The 17,470-nt window shown below is 42.4% G+C and overlaps 1 protein-coding gene across 1 annotated transcript in view; it reads right to left on the reverse strand.

Moving 5' to 3' along the window:
• Positions 1–17,470, reverse strand: part of CTNNA1 (catenin alpha 1) — a 185,718-nt gene that overhangs the window by 120,069 nt on the left and 48,179 nt on the right. The window contains exons 6-7 of the mRNA XM_077473713.1: positions 11,352–11,615; positions 9,894–10,097 (exon numbers count right to left, since the gene is read on the reverse strand). Coding sequence (XP_077329839.1) covers positions 9,894–10,097; positions 11,352–11,615 — 468 coding nt within the window. The remainder of the gene's footprint in view (positions 1–9,893; positions 10,098–11,351; positions 11,616–17,470) is intronic.

The following is a 17,470-nucleotide window of genomic DNA, read 5'->3' on the forward strand; positions in this document are numbered from 1 at the left end:
GCCATGGACTTGTGTAGCACCTTGTGGCTAACTCAACACTTTTCACCAAGTGCAAAGCTGAGTGCTCCACACAGGATCCAGTGCCTGAAACATTACAGGCTGTCCCCACGTGGGGTCCAGGTACAGCTCCCAAGGTTTTAATGAGGTTGCACCAATCCAAATAAACTGTTTATGTGTAGGCAGATGATCGCGAGGGTTAATTGAGGAATCAGAAGACGAAAGAAAAAAAAAAAAAAATTATTAACTGGTTTCCCTTAAGAAGAGGTCCATCCCCAATAGACAGTAGCATGAAACTGGGGCTTTCTCAGAAAGAGGTGGGGGTATAGTGGATGATTCTCAGGGGGACGTCTGCTCGCTTTATGATATGAGCCTTAAGATATTTATACCCATGGTGTATAAATAAGTTGTAGCCTGGACTCTACGATTAAGATATTCTGCTTTTGTCAAGCAGGCCACTTGTTATATGCCTGAAACAGAGCTAGAATCAAATGCTGATACCAGTGTTAAAACTGTGCTCTGCTCTTGCGTAAGGGGTGCGTCATTAATCTGAGTGAGAGTGTTGTGCAGTTCTTTTGGCAGAGCGAATATTCCCCTGCTGTTTTCAACCGGCTCCCTTTTCGCCTGGTCTCCGCCATAGCTACAAGTGAGAGTATAATTCTGTGGTGTACTCATGGAGTAGGATGTAGGAAATACAGTACAAGTGTCTGGAAGAAATATGCAGTAACCGAGGTGTAGACCATCCTGCAACAAATCTTCGAAGGCGGCAGTAATCCCCATCAGAGTACTTGTGGAAAAAGGGTGTGGATATGGTGTAAACGTGCGAGAAGGCGTATGCAGCAATGTGGGTGAAGACTGTCCTGTAGCATATCCTCATGGCAAAAAGGGTGGGAGGAAGTGCATGCTTACCTTTTAAAAGGCTCTAGGCGAAAGTAGTGATAAGTGTGCGACAGGTGGTTTGATATAACACACCTGGCAATCAACCTGAGATCCAAGGTGAATACATTCCGAACATAGTCTACATTTTACAGTAAGGCCAAGAAAAACAGGACTTTGTTACTCACTATAAAATCCCCAAGTACCTTAATGGACACAGCCGTTTCATATTCTCGACCATGGGGTTATAGTGCCACCTACAGGAGTAGGACACTAGGCAGAAAAACATAGCAACATCTATGGGCAGTCCTAGCTGGGTATTAAACTCCCTTATCTGGTATAGGCATCCAGTTTAGTAATAAGCAATGTCCGAAGCAGCAAACCCACACAGAGGGGTGGGTGCCGTGTCAGTCAGTGGAAAAATAAAAATAAAAGTTCTTTTTATTGACCAACACAGCTTCTGTATATCCTTGACCATGGGGACGTCCCACAAAAGTGTCAAAAGTTAGGTTAAAAGTCAGGGGCGAGGAAAAGAAAAGAAAATACAAAACACCAGCCCAAAAATGAGTCCAACCAGAAATATACTCTTCCCCGCCCCCCCAAGGGGGAACAGACCCCTCAAAACAGCGACCTGCAAACTTTGTGGCCAAAACATCCACTTAGTGCAGGTGTGCAACAGACGACCAGGTAGCCGCCTTGCAAACTTGACACAGATGCCCAATGATAGAAGGCCCAAGGAGGTACCAAGCACCCGAGTAGAGTGCACTATTACAGGAAAGGGAGAAACCTGACCCTTAAGGGTGTAGGTCTGGACCACCATCTGCCCATCTGATCACAAAGAGTCTGACCTCCAAAAAGACACTGTAGCCCAATCGTCAAAGCCAAGCTATCAAAGCCAGCAATGGTATGGTAAAGCAGGCTGGAAGATCGGTCCTTGGGCCAGCAGATCCTCCCTGAGAGGCAGCCTCCAAGGGTCATCCAGGGGGCCAACAGTAAGACCTGAAGTCCTTCTGCCTCTATCCTGTGCAACAGGCAGGGGAAGAACATTGGAGGGGGAAAGCGTAAAAGGAGGAGATACTGGCGACCCTGCCACGAACCTTGGCACTTTTCTGTTGAGCCGAGATGCCAAAAGATCCATGTTGGGAGTGCACCACCGCAGACCTAGTTGATTTCACACAGTGGATATTCCAGCTTCCAGGTTGGGGTCAGGACAGATTTGTGGTAGTCCAGAAGTCAACCGAACTCCTGCAAGATATGGATCGTGATCACCATGTCGTCCCTTAATGCTGAGAACGACTCTGCCTTTAAGAGGAGGTCCTCCAGATAACCAATCCCAGCAATCCCCTGCTGTCGCAGCAACGCCAGAACCAAGGCCAGCCCAGAGCAGCAGGAGGCAGGACCAAAGGGCAGCACTAAGAACTGAAAATGTGCCTCTCCAACCGCAAAGTGGAGGAAATGTTGGTGCTGGGCACAAATCGTAATGTGCAGGAAGGCATCTTTGATGTCGATAGAGGCCCAGAAATCCCCCTGAGATAGCACCACAGACTGAATGGATTCAACCTTGAACTTTTGCAGCCACACAAAGCAATTCAGGGCCTTGAGATCCAGAATCAGGCTAACCCTGCATTCCTTCTTTAGGTGCCATAAACCGGTTGGGATAAAACCGCTGGAACCAGGGTGATTACCCTCTGGAGTAGCCTGCAGGTGATTCGGAAGGACACGCATAATGGAAAGGAAAAACCTTTACAGATGAGTGAAAGTGTCTTATACCTGGATAGGATCACCTCATGGACCCACCAGTTAGAAATTAAAGCACAGTAAAGTGGATTTGTTTATGCTTTACTTACAGGTAAGCCTATAATAAGGCTTACCTGTTAGTACTGTAAATATCTCCTAAACGTACACAGTTTAGGATATATCTGCTTGTGTAGCCACTGGTGACATCACGGGCACAAGCGCTCTGAAGGAATGGCATGCCTGTGTCACTCTTTCAGAGCCATGTGTCACTCATGCAGCTGCAGCCCCTGATGCATACTAGCACATTAGAACATTGCCTTGCAGAAAAAAAAAAAAAGGTTTCTTTAATTTCCTAATTTACTATCGATTTAAGGAGGTCCACAGGGCCGCAAACCAGCAAGAAATCGCCCCACGTTGGACACGGGAGGGGGCAAACTAATTCTGCAGAGGACTTGTCCGCGTGCCTGGTAGGTTTTCCAGACCAGGGACAAGTGGAACCTCCTGGGGAGGGCTTGAAGGATTTGTTTCCCTTTTCTGCAGCTCTGGGGAGAATGAAAGATTTTAGTGTGCAGAAAAAAGACGGGGGTCGCGCTTACAACGGGGCTCTTTCCCCTTCTTAGACTGTGGAAGAAAGGAGCCCTTTTCTGCCGTGGATTCTTAATTATGTCATCCAGAGTAGAAAACAGGTGGTCGCCTTGGAAAGGCAAACTCGACTAGAGCCATCTTATAGGTTTGGTCCACAGACCAACATTTGAGCCACAGTAAGCGTCAAGGCATTGAGAAAGCTTGGAAAGCAAAAAAAGGGGTCAAATCTAAAGAAGCAACATACACAAACTGCAGCTTCTGGACTAACTGGTCCGCCAGTTCCATACAATTTCCAGTTTACTGGTTGAACTAGATGGACTTGTATCTTTTTTGAACCAGACTTACTATGAAACTATGTAAGCAGGAGGAACTTGCTCACTACCAAGGCCATGGCGCAAAATCTTAGCCTATTCAGTGAGCATTTGGGATACCAAGGTAGTGGCCAAAAAACAGTCCATATTGCCAAACGGGCAATAGTAAACATAGCACAAACAGACTTTGCCTTTCTGTCAGCCAAATCCTTAAAAGGAGGGACTCTCCTCCACTGGAATCTTGGTGGAAGCAGGAAGGTCCACTTCTTCCAAAGCGATTCCTCAAAAGGAAAGTGGTTGCTGCCGCCCTAAATATCTACAGCCCCAAAAAAAGACTGTTGATATACAAGTATTATATATGGAAAGATTAGGGCCCAGAGCGCTACCTCAAATTTTGTGAGCTATATAGGTATTAAAAAGGATCTCCAAAACCAACTATTCCCCAGAAAATATAACCTTCAGGAGGAAAAAGCCCTCTGGGGGAAGGGGAAACCGTCACGCTATGTCTCCTCTAATGTTGAAAAACACAAGGAAAAAACAAACATACAGTGAGTGTCCTCTCACACCGAATTAGATATATTAGGTTATAATGTCCAATGTGGACCTAAAATCATCTACATGAATAGGCTAAGATTGAACACGCCATCCTATATGTTCACACTACCACATAATATTATATAAGGCAATTACAGAGTATCGAGATGAATTGAACGAATGGAAGATAAATAAAAGATGATAAAAAAAAAAATTATAAAAAATATATAAAATAAAAAATCTATATCTATATAAATAATGTGCTCAGTCAGTATGTGTCAGTTCACAGGAACTATGAGGTAGATCGAAGGTAATCAGACAGATTAAAGGTGACTTTAGTGCTTGATCAAGGTAATCCAGTGATTTCAGTGCTCACCCGCTCAGGTCCCCACTCACCAAATCCCTGCACGCCAAAGGGGTCAAGTGCATGTAGTCCCTCAGTATCCGGTTTTCTTTGTTCAGCTTGACTTCCTTCTTTCACTGCTCAGTATTCTTTATGCGCAGGATAATCCCGTTTATGATTATGGCTTCTGGCGATATGATGGATCCTCAGCAAGAACAAAAAGCAGCTCCCATGGTACAGTATTTTTAATCACCAAGATTCATTTATTAAAAAGTCCACAAATCAAACAGATTGTACAAAAAACACAAAAAAAAATAAAAATAAATACAGATTAAAAAATATTGCGGCCAACAACAACAAAAACAGTTAGTGAAGACCAATTACAAAAGCACCTATCAGGTCTCAGTGGCGTCCAATGGTGGCACTGTTCACCAGCGTTATACACCCACTACTGGCCCATGTACTGGAATATGCAAATACTCACATCGTACATAAAACTGCTAGGCAGGACCCGATAGTTCAAAAACCCGATACGCCAAGGACATCAATGACAAAACGCATACGATGGAGCCACACATACTACGTCACTTCCGGGTCACAGATCTAGCGCTCGTATCGTGTTTTGGAACTAATCTTTTTTTGCATTTTTAATTTGGTGTTTTTTGTACAATTTATTTGATTGATTTGTGGACTTAATAAATTAATCTTGGGGATTAAAAATACTGCACCATGGGAGCTGCTTTTTGTTCTGAGGATCCATCATATTGCCAGAAGCCATAATCATAAAGGGGATTATCCTGCGCATAAAGAATACAGAGCAGTGAAAGGAGGAGGTCGAGCTGAACGGAGAAAACCGGATACGGAGGGACTACATGCACTTGACCCCTTTGGGGTGCAGGGATTTGGCGAGTGGGGACCCGATCGGGTGAGCACGGAAGTCACTGGATTACCTTGATCAAGCACTAAAGTCACCTTTAAGCTGTTTGATTACCTTCGATCTACCTCATAGTTCCTGTGAACCGACACATACTGACTCAGCACACGTATATATATATATATATATATATATATATATATATATATATATATATATATATATATATATATATATATATATATATATATATATATATATATATATATATATATATATATATATATATATATATATATATATATTTTTTTTTTTTTTTTCCCATGTGGCACATATAAAAAAAAAAAAATTTTGCACATGTTCTTTGCACTTTATGGACACAGGAGATATATGGTTTTGCACTAACTTTGATTAATGTTGGATGTTGCTCATTTTTCTCGTATACATATCGTGGATTAGTTGGTTGATTGAGGAGCTTCCTTATGGAGTATTTGCACGTATATATACACTATTTTTGATATTTGATACTTTTATTATTTTTTATTTTATATATTATATTTTTTATCATCTTTTATTTATCTTCCATTTGTTCAATTCATCTCGATACTCTGTAATTGCCTTATATATTATGTGGTAGTGTGAACATATAGGACGGCGTGTTCAATCTTAGCCTATTTAGAGTGTATGGTGTGCACTAATACAGGGTAAATTTCATGTACATGATTTGATGTCCATATTGGACATTATAACCTAATATATCTAATTCAGTGTGAGAGGACACTCACTGTATGTTTTTCCTTGTGTTTTTCAACATTAGAGGAGGCATAGCATGACTGTCTCCCCTTCATCCAGAGGGTTTGTTTCCTCTGTAGGTTATATTTTCTGGGGAATAGTTGGTTTTGGAGAACCCTTTAATAACGATATAGCTCACAAAATTTGAGGTAGCGCCCTGGGCCCTATTCTTTCCATATATAATTTAATGAGGACTAAGCCTGTATGGTATGCACATCTAGTATAAAAAGTAAGAGTGAACTGAATACCCTGTAGAGCGTGAACAAATGGCATCATCCTATATATAGCCATTGCTGAGACTGGAAAAAAGCTGGAAGTCCAGAATTCTCTTTGCAAAGGGTATCAACCTATATGCAATAGATCAACGGTATCCAGCTGGCAAGGAGCAAGATCATATAGTCTCCTGATGTATTACAGCCATATCACATAAACGCCATACATTACCATTCCAGGAGACAGGTGAATACCAGTTAGTGCTATGAACAGTACGTTTGTCTGTTCCGGTGTGTACTTATCACTGAATCCTTAGAACATCCATGGCGTGATTGAAGGAAATCCAGCGGGTATTGAATCGGCCCAAACTGCTGTGTCTGGATACTTCCGTCACAAAGTGTAAGCAGCGGTGTCCATAGACTATCTATAAACATCCACGTCTAGTCCGTTCCCTCCTGTTGTGACGATCACATTATCAGGCTCTTCCTCTCAGTGAACAGACTTGCCTGCTCCGATGGGGGAATGACGTCATCACGTAGCGTCCGGGCAGGAACTGACGTCTTCTTTTGGCGTCCGGACGTTTTTGTGTTACATAGTTTCATAGTTAGTAAGGTTGAATAAAGACACTAGTCCATCCAGTTCAACATGAGTGAGTGTCTACCCCTATCCCTGTACATTGCACACTCACATTGGTCCCTACCCTCAAGGAGCCCACAATCCAAGGTCCCCATTCATATACTAGGGTAAATTTTGGACAGAAGCCTGCATGTCTTTGGAGAGTGGGAGGAAACCAGAATACCTGGAGGAAACCCACGCAGGCACAGGGAGAACATGCAAACTCCAGGCAGGTAGTGTTGTGGTTGGGATTTGAACCAGCAACCCTTCTTACTGCTAGGTGAGAGTGCTAGCCACTACACATGTTGATCTGTCCCCCCCTTTCTGTCTGTGGTTGTCTAGTACTAGCCCATGTGTACTAGTCGGCAATATATATCAGGTCTAGTCTGCTACTTGGTTTTTATCTCATTTTTGATACATGTTGTGTATATACCAAATAAATATTCATATTTTTGTGATAATTTGAGACTCGCTATGTGGATTGTTTTTCAGTAAGCCCCACTTTTTTCTGTCTCCATCTGTTTGAGACACCCTTTGTTTTCTACACCATGGGATAAGCACTGACAGCAGGCCTTCAGAAGAGCAAGCAGAGCCCACGTGCAGTGCGCCTGGAAAGAGGAAGCCTAGGAATCCACAAGAGGGGAAAACAGAGGAGGTGCCAAAGGCAGGAGCAGTCACTGCCCTCCACAGTACATACTTTGCAAGTTGGTCCACCAGAAAATAGCTGCCAAGAGGAAATGGCTACAGGCCAAAAAAAGCATGCTTGCAGTATCCAAGGCACTGCACACAAGAGAAGTGAAAATGCAAGCAGCCCGGACTACAACAAAATGGCCACTGGGACCAAGAACCATGAGGTGTACAGACCTCAGGGAAAAATAGCCCCCACCCTGTGACATATTTCCCGCAGGGGGAAGCCAGGTATCTGGAAACAGAGGTCCCTAGCGCCCACCCCATCCCAGATAGCCCAGGCTCTGCCAGCAGCAAAGCAGGACAGGGAACAAGCCCATCCAGGCACAAAAAGACCAAAAGGGGGAAATCCAGCACAAAGTAGGGAGGGGGAGCCTAGATGCGAGGACAGTCTCAAGGAGAACCCGTGTCTGCGCTGCACCTGGAGGAGAGGGGGAAACTACCAATCCGCAGAGGTGTGGGTAAGCTTTCCACAGACAGATCTGCCTCGCCACCGAAGTACAACGTTCAACTCGCTGGCCTGCCTCTGGGCTCTCAACGGCCAGACTGGGGTGACCACTGGATATAGATCATACAGCCCATCGCTTGATTGCAGATCCCCGCAGAAAAAAATAAAATTAAATAAAAAAAAAATAAAAAAATAAAAAAAGGTACCAGCTGAGAGCCAGGTCCTTACGCCTGAAACTAGGCAAAAAAAAAAAAAAAAAAAAAAAAAAAAAAAAAACACAGGATGTCTGTAGCAGAGGGGGTTTTATACCAGCTAGGACTGCCCATAGGTGTTGCTGAGTTTATTTTTGGCCTAGTGTCCTACTCCTGTAGGTAGTGCTATAACCCCATTCCCTACGACAATATGAATAAGCTGTGTCCAATAAACATAAGAGAAAACACTTACTTGTGCATAATCCTAGACTACCAAGTCCAGACTTCACCCCTCACAGTGGCTATCAAGAACTGGATTCCATTGTGGTAAACTACGGTCCTGAGCCTGTATAGCACCGTGGTTAACAATGCATTGCACCAAGGTGAGCACCCTATGCAGGATACAGTGCTGTGCAATAACTGCTACACATAGGTGTTTGAAGTGGCTAATTTATCAATGGCTAGACAGCAATGCATCCAAAAAAAAAAAAAAGGAGACCAGGTAGTGGATGCTACATACCCAGCTATTACAGTCTCTTTGGCTAATATGCCAAGTCAAAAAACTGAAATGGACCTAAGAGACATGAATAATGATGAAACAATGGGATATGTAAACCTGGTCCACCCTGTTCTAGCTAGTGGCGTGGGGTGGGAACTTGGGTACAGGGGTGGAGGTTTGGGAGATAGGGATGTGAGGAGAATATTACAATGGTGTGTTCTGGGTTTTGTACTGCTTTTTTTTATTTTTATTATATATCCAATAAATATTTTTAGTAGCCTTAAAAAAGTGCTATATCCTTTGTGGTGTTTTTCTTGACTTGAGAAAAGTAAACCAGAACTGAGTGCCTAAATTGGTAGCTTGTACCAGGTGTTCCAATATGCAACTTTTAAAATACTGAAATCCTATGCATATTCTTAACAAGGTTATTAAAGAGGAAGGTAAACCCTTTCAAACCACTTTGACCTACAGGTAAGCCTAGATTAAGGCTTACCTGTAGGTCCAAGCAATATCTCCTAAACCTATATGGTTTAGGAGATATTTGCCCGAAAATGGGCACCGCTGTCTACGGCGCATGCGCCGTAGACAGCGGCGCGCAGGCGCACTAAATGCGGCAAGTCCAAGAATGGATTTGCCTAATTTGTCGACTCCCTTGCGCATGCGCGGGAGTGACGTCATCGCGGCTTCGCCGAATGGCAGCGGCGGAGCTGCGAGACGCGACTCCCGTGCGCATGCGCGGGAGTGACGTCATCGCGGCTTCGCCGCTGTCATTCGTCGGAGCTGCGAGACGCCACCAGCAAGATGGATGCGGCGGACTACAGGGGACAGCGGCGACTTCGCTGGCTCCTGTGTCAGGTAAGTGACACATAATGAGCTACTATGCGATGCATAGTAGTCCATTATGCTTTACCTTTGCAGGGAAAAAAAGAGGAAGTAAACCCATCAGGGTTTACTTCCTCTTTAAACCTTAAAGGTCTTTGATGAATCTACACAGGTCATATAGAATATACACAATAGTTCCACTTTGATAAAATGAAGCTGTATAGAACACCCAGTAATCTATCCCAACATCTCCCTTTTCCCCCACCATACCACTTTTTCTCAAATTGCTTCTGCATAAATCTCAATAGGTTAGTAGAAGGACTTCCTCAAATGGTTTTAGAAGTGAATAATGCTGAAACAGAACCTTACATTTCCCATGTACTCCGAGAGAAGATCCTGTAATGCCTGTCGAACTGAATTACACTCTGCTACAATTCTTTCCCGACGATCATCACGAGTGCAGGAGGAGTCAGCCATCAAAGCAGCACCACTTATAATACTCTCCAATCGTTCTTCCAGAGATGGTCTGAATCTCTCTTCGCTGAAGCCAAGAGGGTCTACAATGATTTGTTTCTATAACATTTAAAATAAGGTGGGAAAAAGTCAGTAACATTAGAAAAAACGTAGACATACACACAAACCAACAGAGAACAGTACTTTTTCCTTAGGTCAATGGTGTGTCTACGCAACAGGAAGATAACCCACATTCCACCTCCTATATACAAGTCTAAAGTCAGGCAGTTCCAACACATTTTTAAAATTACATGTAGAGAAACAAAGTAACAGTTTCAAGCATATCATGCTCTTGGTTTATCTGTTGTTCATGTATCTAAATATGTTCGTGCATCTAACAAATTGAAGACAGCAAATGCCAGCTAGCACTAAAACAGTTACAACAGTTTTGTTCCTTTGTTTGGTTTTGGGTTTAACACAGCTTTTAAGGAAAGAAGGAAAACATTTCATAATCTAATTATCAAACGCCACACTCTGATTGCTCTTAACCACTTCAGCCCCAGATGATTTGGCTGCTCAATGACCAGGCCATTTTTTTGCAATACGGCACCGTTTCTGTTTAACTGACAAAAGCATGGTCGTGCAACTCTGTACACAAAAAAAAAAAAATGTATGTTCTTTTTTCCCCACAAAGCTTTTTTTTGGTGGTATTTGATGACCTCTGCGGTTTTTATTTAAAAAAAAATTGGGATAACTAAGTTTTTTTTTTTTTTTTTTTAATTCATGAGTGTTCCCTTTTCCCAAAAAGCTGCGTTTAAAAAAACACCGCTGCACAAATACTATTGCAACAATCGCCGTTTTATTCTCTAGATTCTCTGCTATAAAGAAAAAAAAAAAATTATATTATAATATATATATATATATATAAAATAATGTTTGGGGGTTCCAAGTAATTTTATAGCAAAAAATATGGATTTTAAACTTGTAAACACCAAATGTCACAAAAAGGCTTAGTCATGAAAAGGTTAAGCAGAATGTCAGTGCACATGTGTCTCATTTCCTTAAATGCATAATTTAGGTTTGTTTAGTTATTAGCTTGACAACGATCATAAAATGCTCCCAACTTAGCATCACACAGGAAAAAAAAAAAATAAGAAATCCTCCATGAGTAAACCTTGTGTAAAAAGTACTTTTGTTGATGAATACAAAGTGGTTGGGAGCCCTAAAGTGTACTCTTTCGAGTTCCTGGAAAGTGCTTCTTTTGGAGTGCAACCAACAAAATAAAAAAAAAATAAAAAAAATAAAAAATAAAAAAAAGGACAGACACACACACACACACACACACACACACATAAACTTTATATAAAGACTCACATCAAAATTGTTTAGTGCAATAGCCAGCTCTCCTCCTCCATTCTGGGAAGTAATTTCCTCAGATGATGTGGCTTGAGCTGCATTTGAGATTCCAGTGACTGCTTGCTGAAGCTGTTTGTAGATCAAATCTCTGTTTGCTTTGTAGGCTGCTACATCAGGATGCTGCAAACAAGCCTGGGAAGCAGTGTAAAGGATAGGAATATTTTTTTGCAGGATTCCACGAGCTGCAGCCATCTGATCCCGGTGGCCAATATCTTTCAACTCCTGCAACACAATGGGCAGAAAATATTAAAAAGGGAAAAAAAATAAAATAAAAAAAAAACTATACGTGGAAGTATAAAATACAGACATAACAGAGGCACCTTTTTTTTGGAAAAAATGCACCTTTTCTTAAAAACACGACAACAGTAAAGTTAGCCCATTTTTTTATTTTTTTATTTAACTGTGTAAGATAATGTTATGCCAAGTAAATTGACACCCGCCATGTCAGGCTTCAAATTGCTCTCGCGGAATGGCAAAACTTTTACCCTTAAAACTCTCCATAGGAGTCGTTTAAAAAAAGATTTATTCCCCATTTTACCTTTTATTTTTACACTGTTCCTGCCCACCGTCATATGACATCCTTGAATCTGTGCAGGTATATCTGAATATTGCCTACAGCTACAGGCATCAGAGATCGGCTTTTTCAGCCAGCTATTCCCTACATAATAAGAACGATCATCACGGCTGTTCAGCCGCTTGGGCTGTTTCACACCCCCAATGTTTAGCAGCCTTTTGAAAAGTAAAAAATAGCCCAAAATATCCAAAATTGACAAAACTGAGTTTTATAAAACATTTGTTTAGCTCATTAAGTGAAACTAAGGTTAATATAACTTGGATTACAAAATCTTCAGTTTTACTCAAATTAGTTGATGCAAAAACCTCAAATAAAAGTGCAGCTGTTCTAGTAGGTCTTTCCTGGCATTTTCTTAGTCATATCCTACAACAAAAGCCATGGTCCAGAAAGCTTCCAAAGCATTAGAGGGATCTCGTTGTTAAAAACGTATCAGTCAGGGTACAAAAGAATTTCCAAGGCATTAGATATACCATGGAACACAGTCATAATCAAGTGGAGAAAATATGGCACAGTGGACATTACCAAGAACTGGACTTCCCTCCAAAATTGACTAGACAAGAAAACTGGTCAGGTAGGCTGCCAAGAGGTCTACAGCACCATTAAAGGAGCTGCAGGAATATTTGTCAAGTAATGGCTGTGTAGCACATGTGACTACAATACCCTGTATTCTTCAGAAGTCCAGGCTATGGGGTAGAGTGACAAGACTGAAGCCTAAAACATTTAAGCCTGGCTAAATTTTGCAAACACACATCTGAAATCTCCCAAAAGCATGTAGAACAATGCGTTATGGTAAGATGGGAAAAAGAAAAAAAAAAAAAAAAAAAAAAAAGAAGGTTAAACTTTTTGGCCATAATTACAAAAGATGTGGGACACAAAAACAACACTCCACATCACTAAAATAACACCCCCCACGCTGAAGCATAGTAGTGGCAGCATCATGCTTTGGGGGCCCATTTTGCCCAAGTCAAGGTACAGGGAATTATTAACAGTTCCAAATACCGGTTAATATTAGTACAAACCCTTCAGGCTTCTGCTAGAAGGCTGAACATTAAGAGGAACTTCATCTTTCAGCATGACAACGACCCAAAGCATACATCCAAAATCAACAAAGGAATGGCCCAACCAGAAGATTAAAAGTTTTGGAATAGACCAGCCAGAGCCCAGACCCGAATCAGATTGAAAATCTGTGGGGTGATCTGGAGGGCTGTGCACAGGAGATGCCCTCACAAGCTGACAGATTTGGAGTGTTTTTGCAAAGAAGAGTAGGCAAATATGACCAAGTCAAGATGTACCATGCTGATATTCATACCCTGAGTGCTGTAATAAAAATCAAAAGGTGCTTCAACAAAGTATTAGTTTAAGGTTGTGCACACTTATGCAACATTATTATTTTAGTTGTTTATTTTTACTTCCCACCAGCTAAAAGATTTCAGTTTGTTGTTCAATTGAGTTGTACAGTTTATAGGTCACATTCAAAAAAAGGTGGAAAAAAAAAAAAAAAGTTCTGAAATGGTTTATTTTTGTCCCAATTTTTTTACATCACAGAAACCTGACATTTAAAATAAATAAATACAAAGTATAAATTGCACTCCTGTGACCCATAGGAGAAGCCCAGCCAAACAAGCTCAGGCTATACTTGTCCTTTAACAAGAGTGTGTAGACTAGATCCACTATATCACAGTGAGGCAAAAAAAGTATTTAGTCAGCCACCAATTGTGCAAGTTCCCCCACTTAAAAAGATGAGAGGCCTGTAATTGTCACCATAGGTATACCTCAACTATGAGAGACAAAGTGGAATCAAACCCAGAAAAGCACATTGTCTGATTTTTAAAAATAATTTGCAAATTATGGTGGAAAATAAGTATTGGGTCACCTACAAACAAGCAAGATTTCTGGCTCTCACAGACCTGTATCTTCTTTAACTGCTAGCCGAACAGCCGCAGCAGTTGGACTGCGGCAGCATGGCTCGGCTGTGCAAATCTCTGAATCTCTGTTATGCTACGTCGGTAGTATAAACGGCTACTGGGGGGGGGGGGGGGGGGGGCGCGCTTGCTCCCCGAGCTATTGCGAGTGCCCGCCGGGCTCCTGCAATCGATCGGGGGACACAGAGAACCGGGAGCTGGGTGTGTAAACACAGTTTCCGGTTCTCTGAGCAGTGAACTGACAGATTGTTCATACAGAGTATGAACAGCTATCTGTTAGTTTCCCTGCATAGTCCCATCCCCCTTCAGTTAGAACACTCCCTAGGACACATATTAACCCCTTCACTGCCAGTGACTTTTTACAGTAATCAGTCATTTTAAAATCGCACTGATCGCTGTATTAATGCCAATGGTCCCAAAAATGTGTCAAAATTGTCCGTGTCCCCCATAAGGTCGCAATCACGATAAAAAAAATAAAAATAAAAAATCCCATAAAAAGACGATCCCCTATTTTGTAGACGCTATAAAACTTGTGCACAAACCAATCAATATATGCTTATTGCGTTTTTTTTTTTTTTTTTAACACATATGTAGAAGAACACGTATCCACCTAAACTGAGGGATAAAATGCTTTTATATAATTTTTGGGGATATTATAGCAAAATTGGCGCACTTTGTTTATAGCGCAAAAAATAAAAACCGCATAGATGATTGTCAGCTAAAGCGACGCATTGCCGAATCGCAAAAAGCGTTCTGGTTTTTGGCCAGCCAAAATGGTCCGGGGCTCAAGCGGTTAAGAGGCTCCTCTACTCATTACCTGTATTAATGGCACCTGTTTGAACTTATCAGTATAAAAGACACCTGACCACAACCTCAAACAGTCACACTCCAAACTCCACTATGGTGAAGACCAAAGAGCTGTTGAAGGACACCAGAAACAAAAAAATTGTAGACCAGCACCAGGCTGGGAAGACTGAACCTGCAATAGGCAAGCAGCTTGGTGTGAAGAAATCAACTGTGGGAGCAATAATTCGATAATGGAAGACATACAAGACCACTGATAATCTCCCTCAATCTGGGGCTCCACGCAAGATCTTACCCCGTGGGGTCACAATGATCACAAGAACGGTGAGCAAAAATCCCAGAACCACACGGTGGGACCCAGGGAATGATCTGCAGAGAGCTGGGACCAACGTAAAAAAGGCTACCATCAGTAACACGCTATGCCGCCAAGGACTTAGATCCTGTAGTGCCAGATGTGTCCCCCTGCTTAAGCCAGTACATGTCCGGGCCCCTCTGAGGTTTGCTAGAGAGCATATGGATGATCCAGAAGAAGATTGGCAGAATGTCATATGGTCAGATGAAACCAAAGTAGAACTGTTTGGTAGAAACACAACTCGTCATGTTTGGAGGAAAGAGAATGCAGAGTTGCAACCAAAGAACACCTTCCCTACTGTGAAGCATGGGGGTGGCAACATCATGCTTTAGGGCTGTTTCTCTGCAAAAGGGAAGAGGACAACTGATGATGAATGAATGGGGCCATGTATCGTGAGATTTTGAGTGCAAACCTCCTCCCATCAGCAAGGGCATTGAAGATGAAAACGCGGCTGGGTCTTTCAGCATGACAATGATCCCAAACACACCACCCGGGCAACGAAGGAGTGGCTTCATAAGAAGCATTTCAAGGTCCTGGAGTGGCCTAGCCAGGCTCCAGATCTCAACTCCATAGAAAACCTTTGGAGGGAGTTGAAAGTCCGTGTTGCCCAGCAACAGCCCCAAAACATCACTGCTCTAGGAGGAGATATGCATGGAGGAATGGGCCAACATACCAGCAACAGTGTGTGACAACCTTGTGAAGACTTACAGAAAACGTTGGACCTCTGTCATTGTCAACGAAGGCTATATATCAATGTATTGAGGTGAACTTTTGATATTGACCAAATACTTATTTGTCACCATAATTTGTAAATAAATTCTTTCAAAAATCAGACAATGCGATTGTCTGGAATTGTTTTCGCTTTTTGCCTCTCATAGTTGAGGTATACCTATGATGGCAATTCTAGTCCTCATCTTTTTAAGTGGGAGAACTTGCACAATTGGTGGCTGACTAAATATTTTTTTGCCCCACTGTACATGCATACACAGTATTCATACCCCTTGAAATTTTCCACATTTTGTCATGTTACAACCAAAGTCAAATGTATTTTTTTGTGATTTTATGTGATAGACCAACAAAGTGGCACATAATTGTGAAGTGGAAGGAAAACGATAAATGATTTTCAAAAATGTTTTACAAATAAATATGTTAAAAGGGTGGCGTGCATTTTTATTCAGCCCCAGTCTGAGTCTCAATTGGACTTAGGTCTGAACTTTGACTGGGCCATACACATGAATATGCTTTGATCTAAACCATTCCATTATAGCTCTGGCTGTATGTTTAGGGTCATTGTCCTGCTGGTGTCTCAAGTCTAAACAGGTTTTCTTCTAAGATTGCCCTGTATTTAGCTCCATCTTCCCACCAACTGACCAGCTTACTTGTCCCTGCTGAAGAAAAGCATCCCCACAACACGATGCTGCCAACACCATGTTTCACGGTGGGGGTGGTGTGTTCAGTCAGTGCGATGTGCAGTGTTAGTTTCTGCCACACACAGCGTTTTGCTGTTAGGCCAAAAAGTTACAATTTTGGTCTCATTTGAACAGAGCACCCTTCTTCCACATGTTTGCTGTGTCCTACAAGGCTTCTCACAAACTGCAAAGACTTATGGCTTTCTTCTTGCCACTCTTCCATAAAGGCCAGATTTATGGAGTGCATGACTAATAGTTGTCCTGTGGACAGATTCTTCCACCTGAGCTGTGGATCTCTGCAACTCCTCTTTGCTGCATCTCCTTAATGCGCTCCTTTCCCAGCCTGTCAGTTTAGGTGGACAGCCATGTCTTGGCAGGTTTACCATTTTCAGATAATGGATTGAACAGTGCTCTGTGAGATGTTTTTTATAACCTAACCCTGCTTTAAAAACTTCTCCACAAATGTATCCCTGACCTGTCTGGTGTGTCCCTCGGCCTTCATGATGCTGTTTGTTCACTAAGTTTATCTAACAAACTTCTGAGAGCTTCACAGAACAGCTGTATTTATACTGAGATTTAAATTACACACAGGTGGACTTTACCAATTAGGTGACCGAGGGCAACTGGTTCCACTAGATTTTAGTTAGGGTTATCAGCTTAAAGAGGAAGTAAACCCTAATGGGTTTACTTCCTTTTTTTTTCCTGCAAAGGTAAAGCATAATGGACTACTATGCATCGCATAGTAGCTCATTATGTGTCACTTACCTGACACAGGAGCCAGCGAAGTCGCCGCTGTCCCCTGTAGTCCGCCGCATCCATCTTGCTGGTGGCGTCTCGCAGCTCCGACGAATCACAGCGGCGAAGCCGCGATGACGTCACTCCCGCGCATGCGCACGGGAGTCGCGTCTCGCAGCTCCGCCGCTGCCATTCGGCGAAGCCGCGATGACGTCACTCCCGCGCATGCGCACGGGAGTCGACAAATTAGGCAAATCCATTCTTGGACTTGCCGCATTTAG

This window comes from Lithobates pipiens, unplaced genomic scaffold (assembly GCF_037356315.1).
Source record: "Lithobates pipiens isolate NorthernLeopardFrog02 unplaced genomic scaffold, aLitPip1_a1.2 Scaffold_8, whole genome shotgun sequence".
Taxonomy (NCBI): domain Eukaryota; kingdom Metazoa; phylum Chordata; class Amphibia; order Anura; family Ranidae; genus Lithobates; species Lithobates pipiens.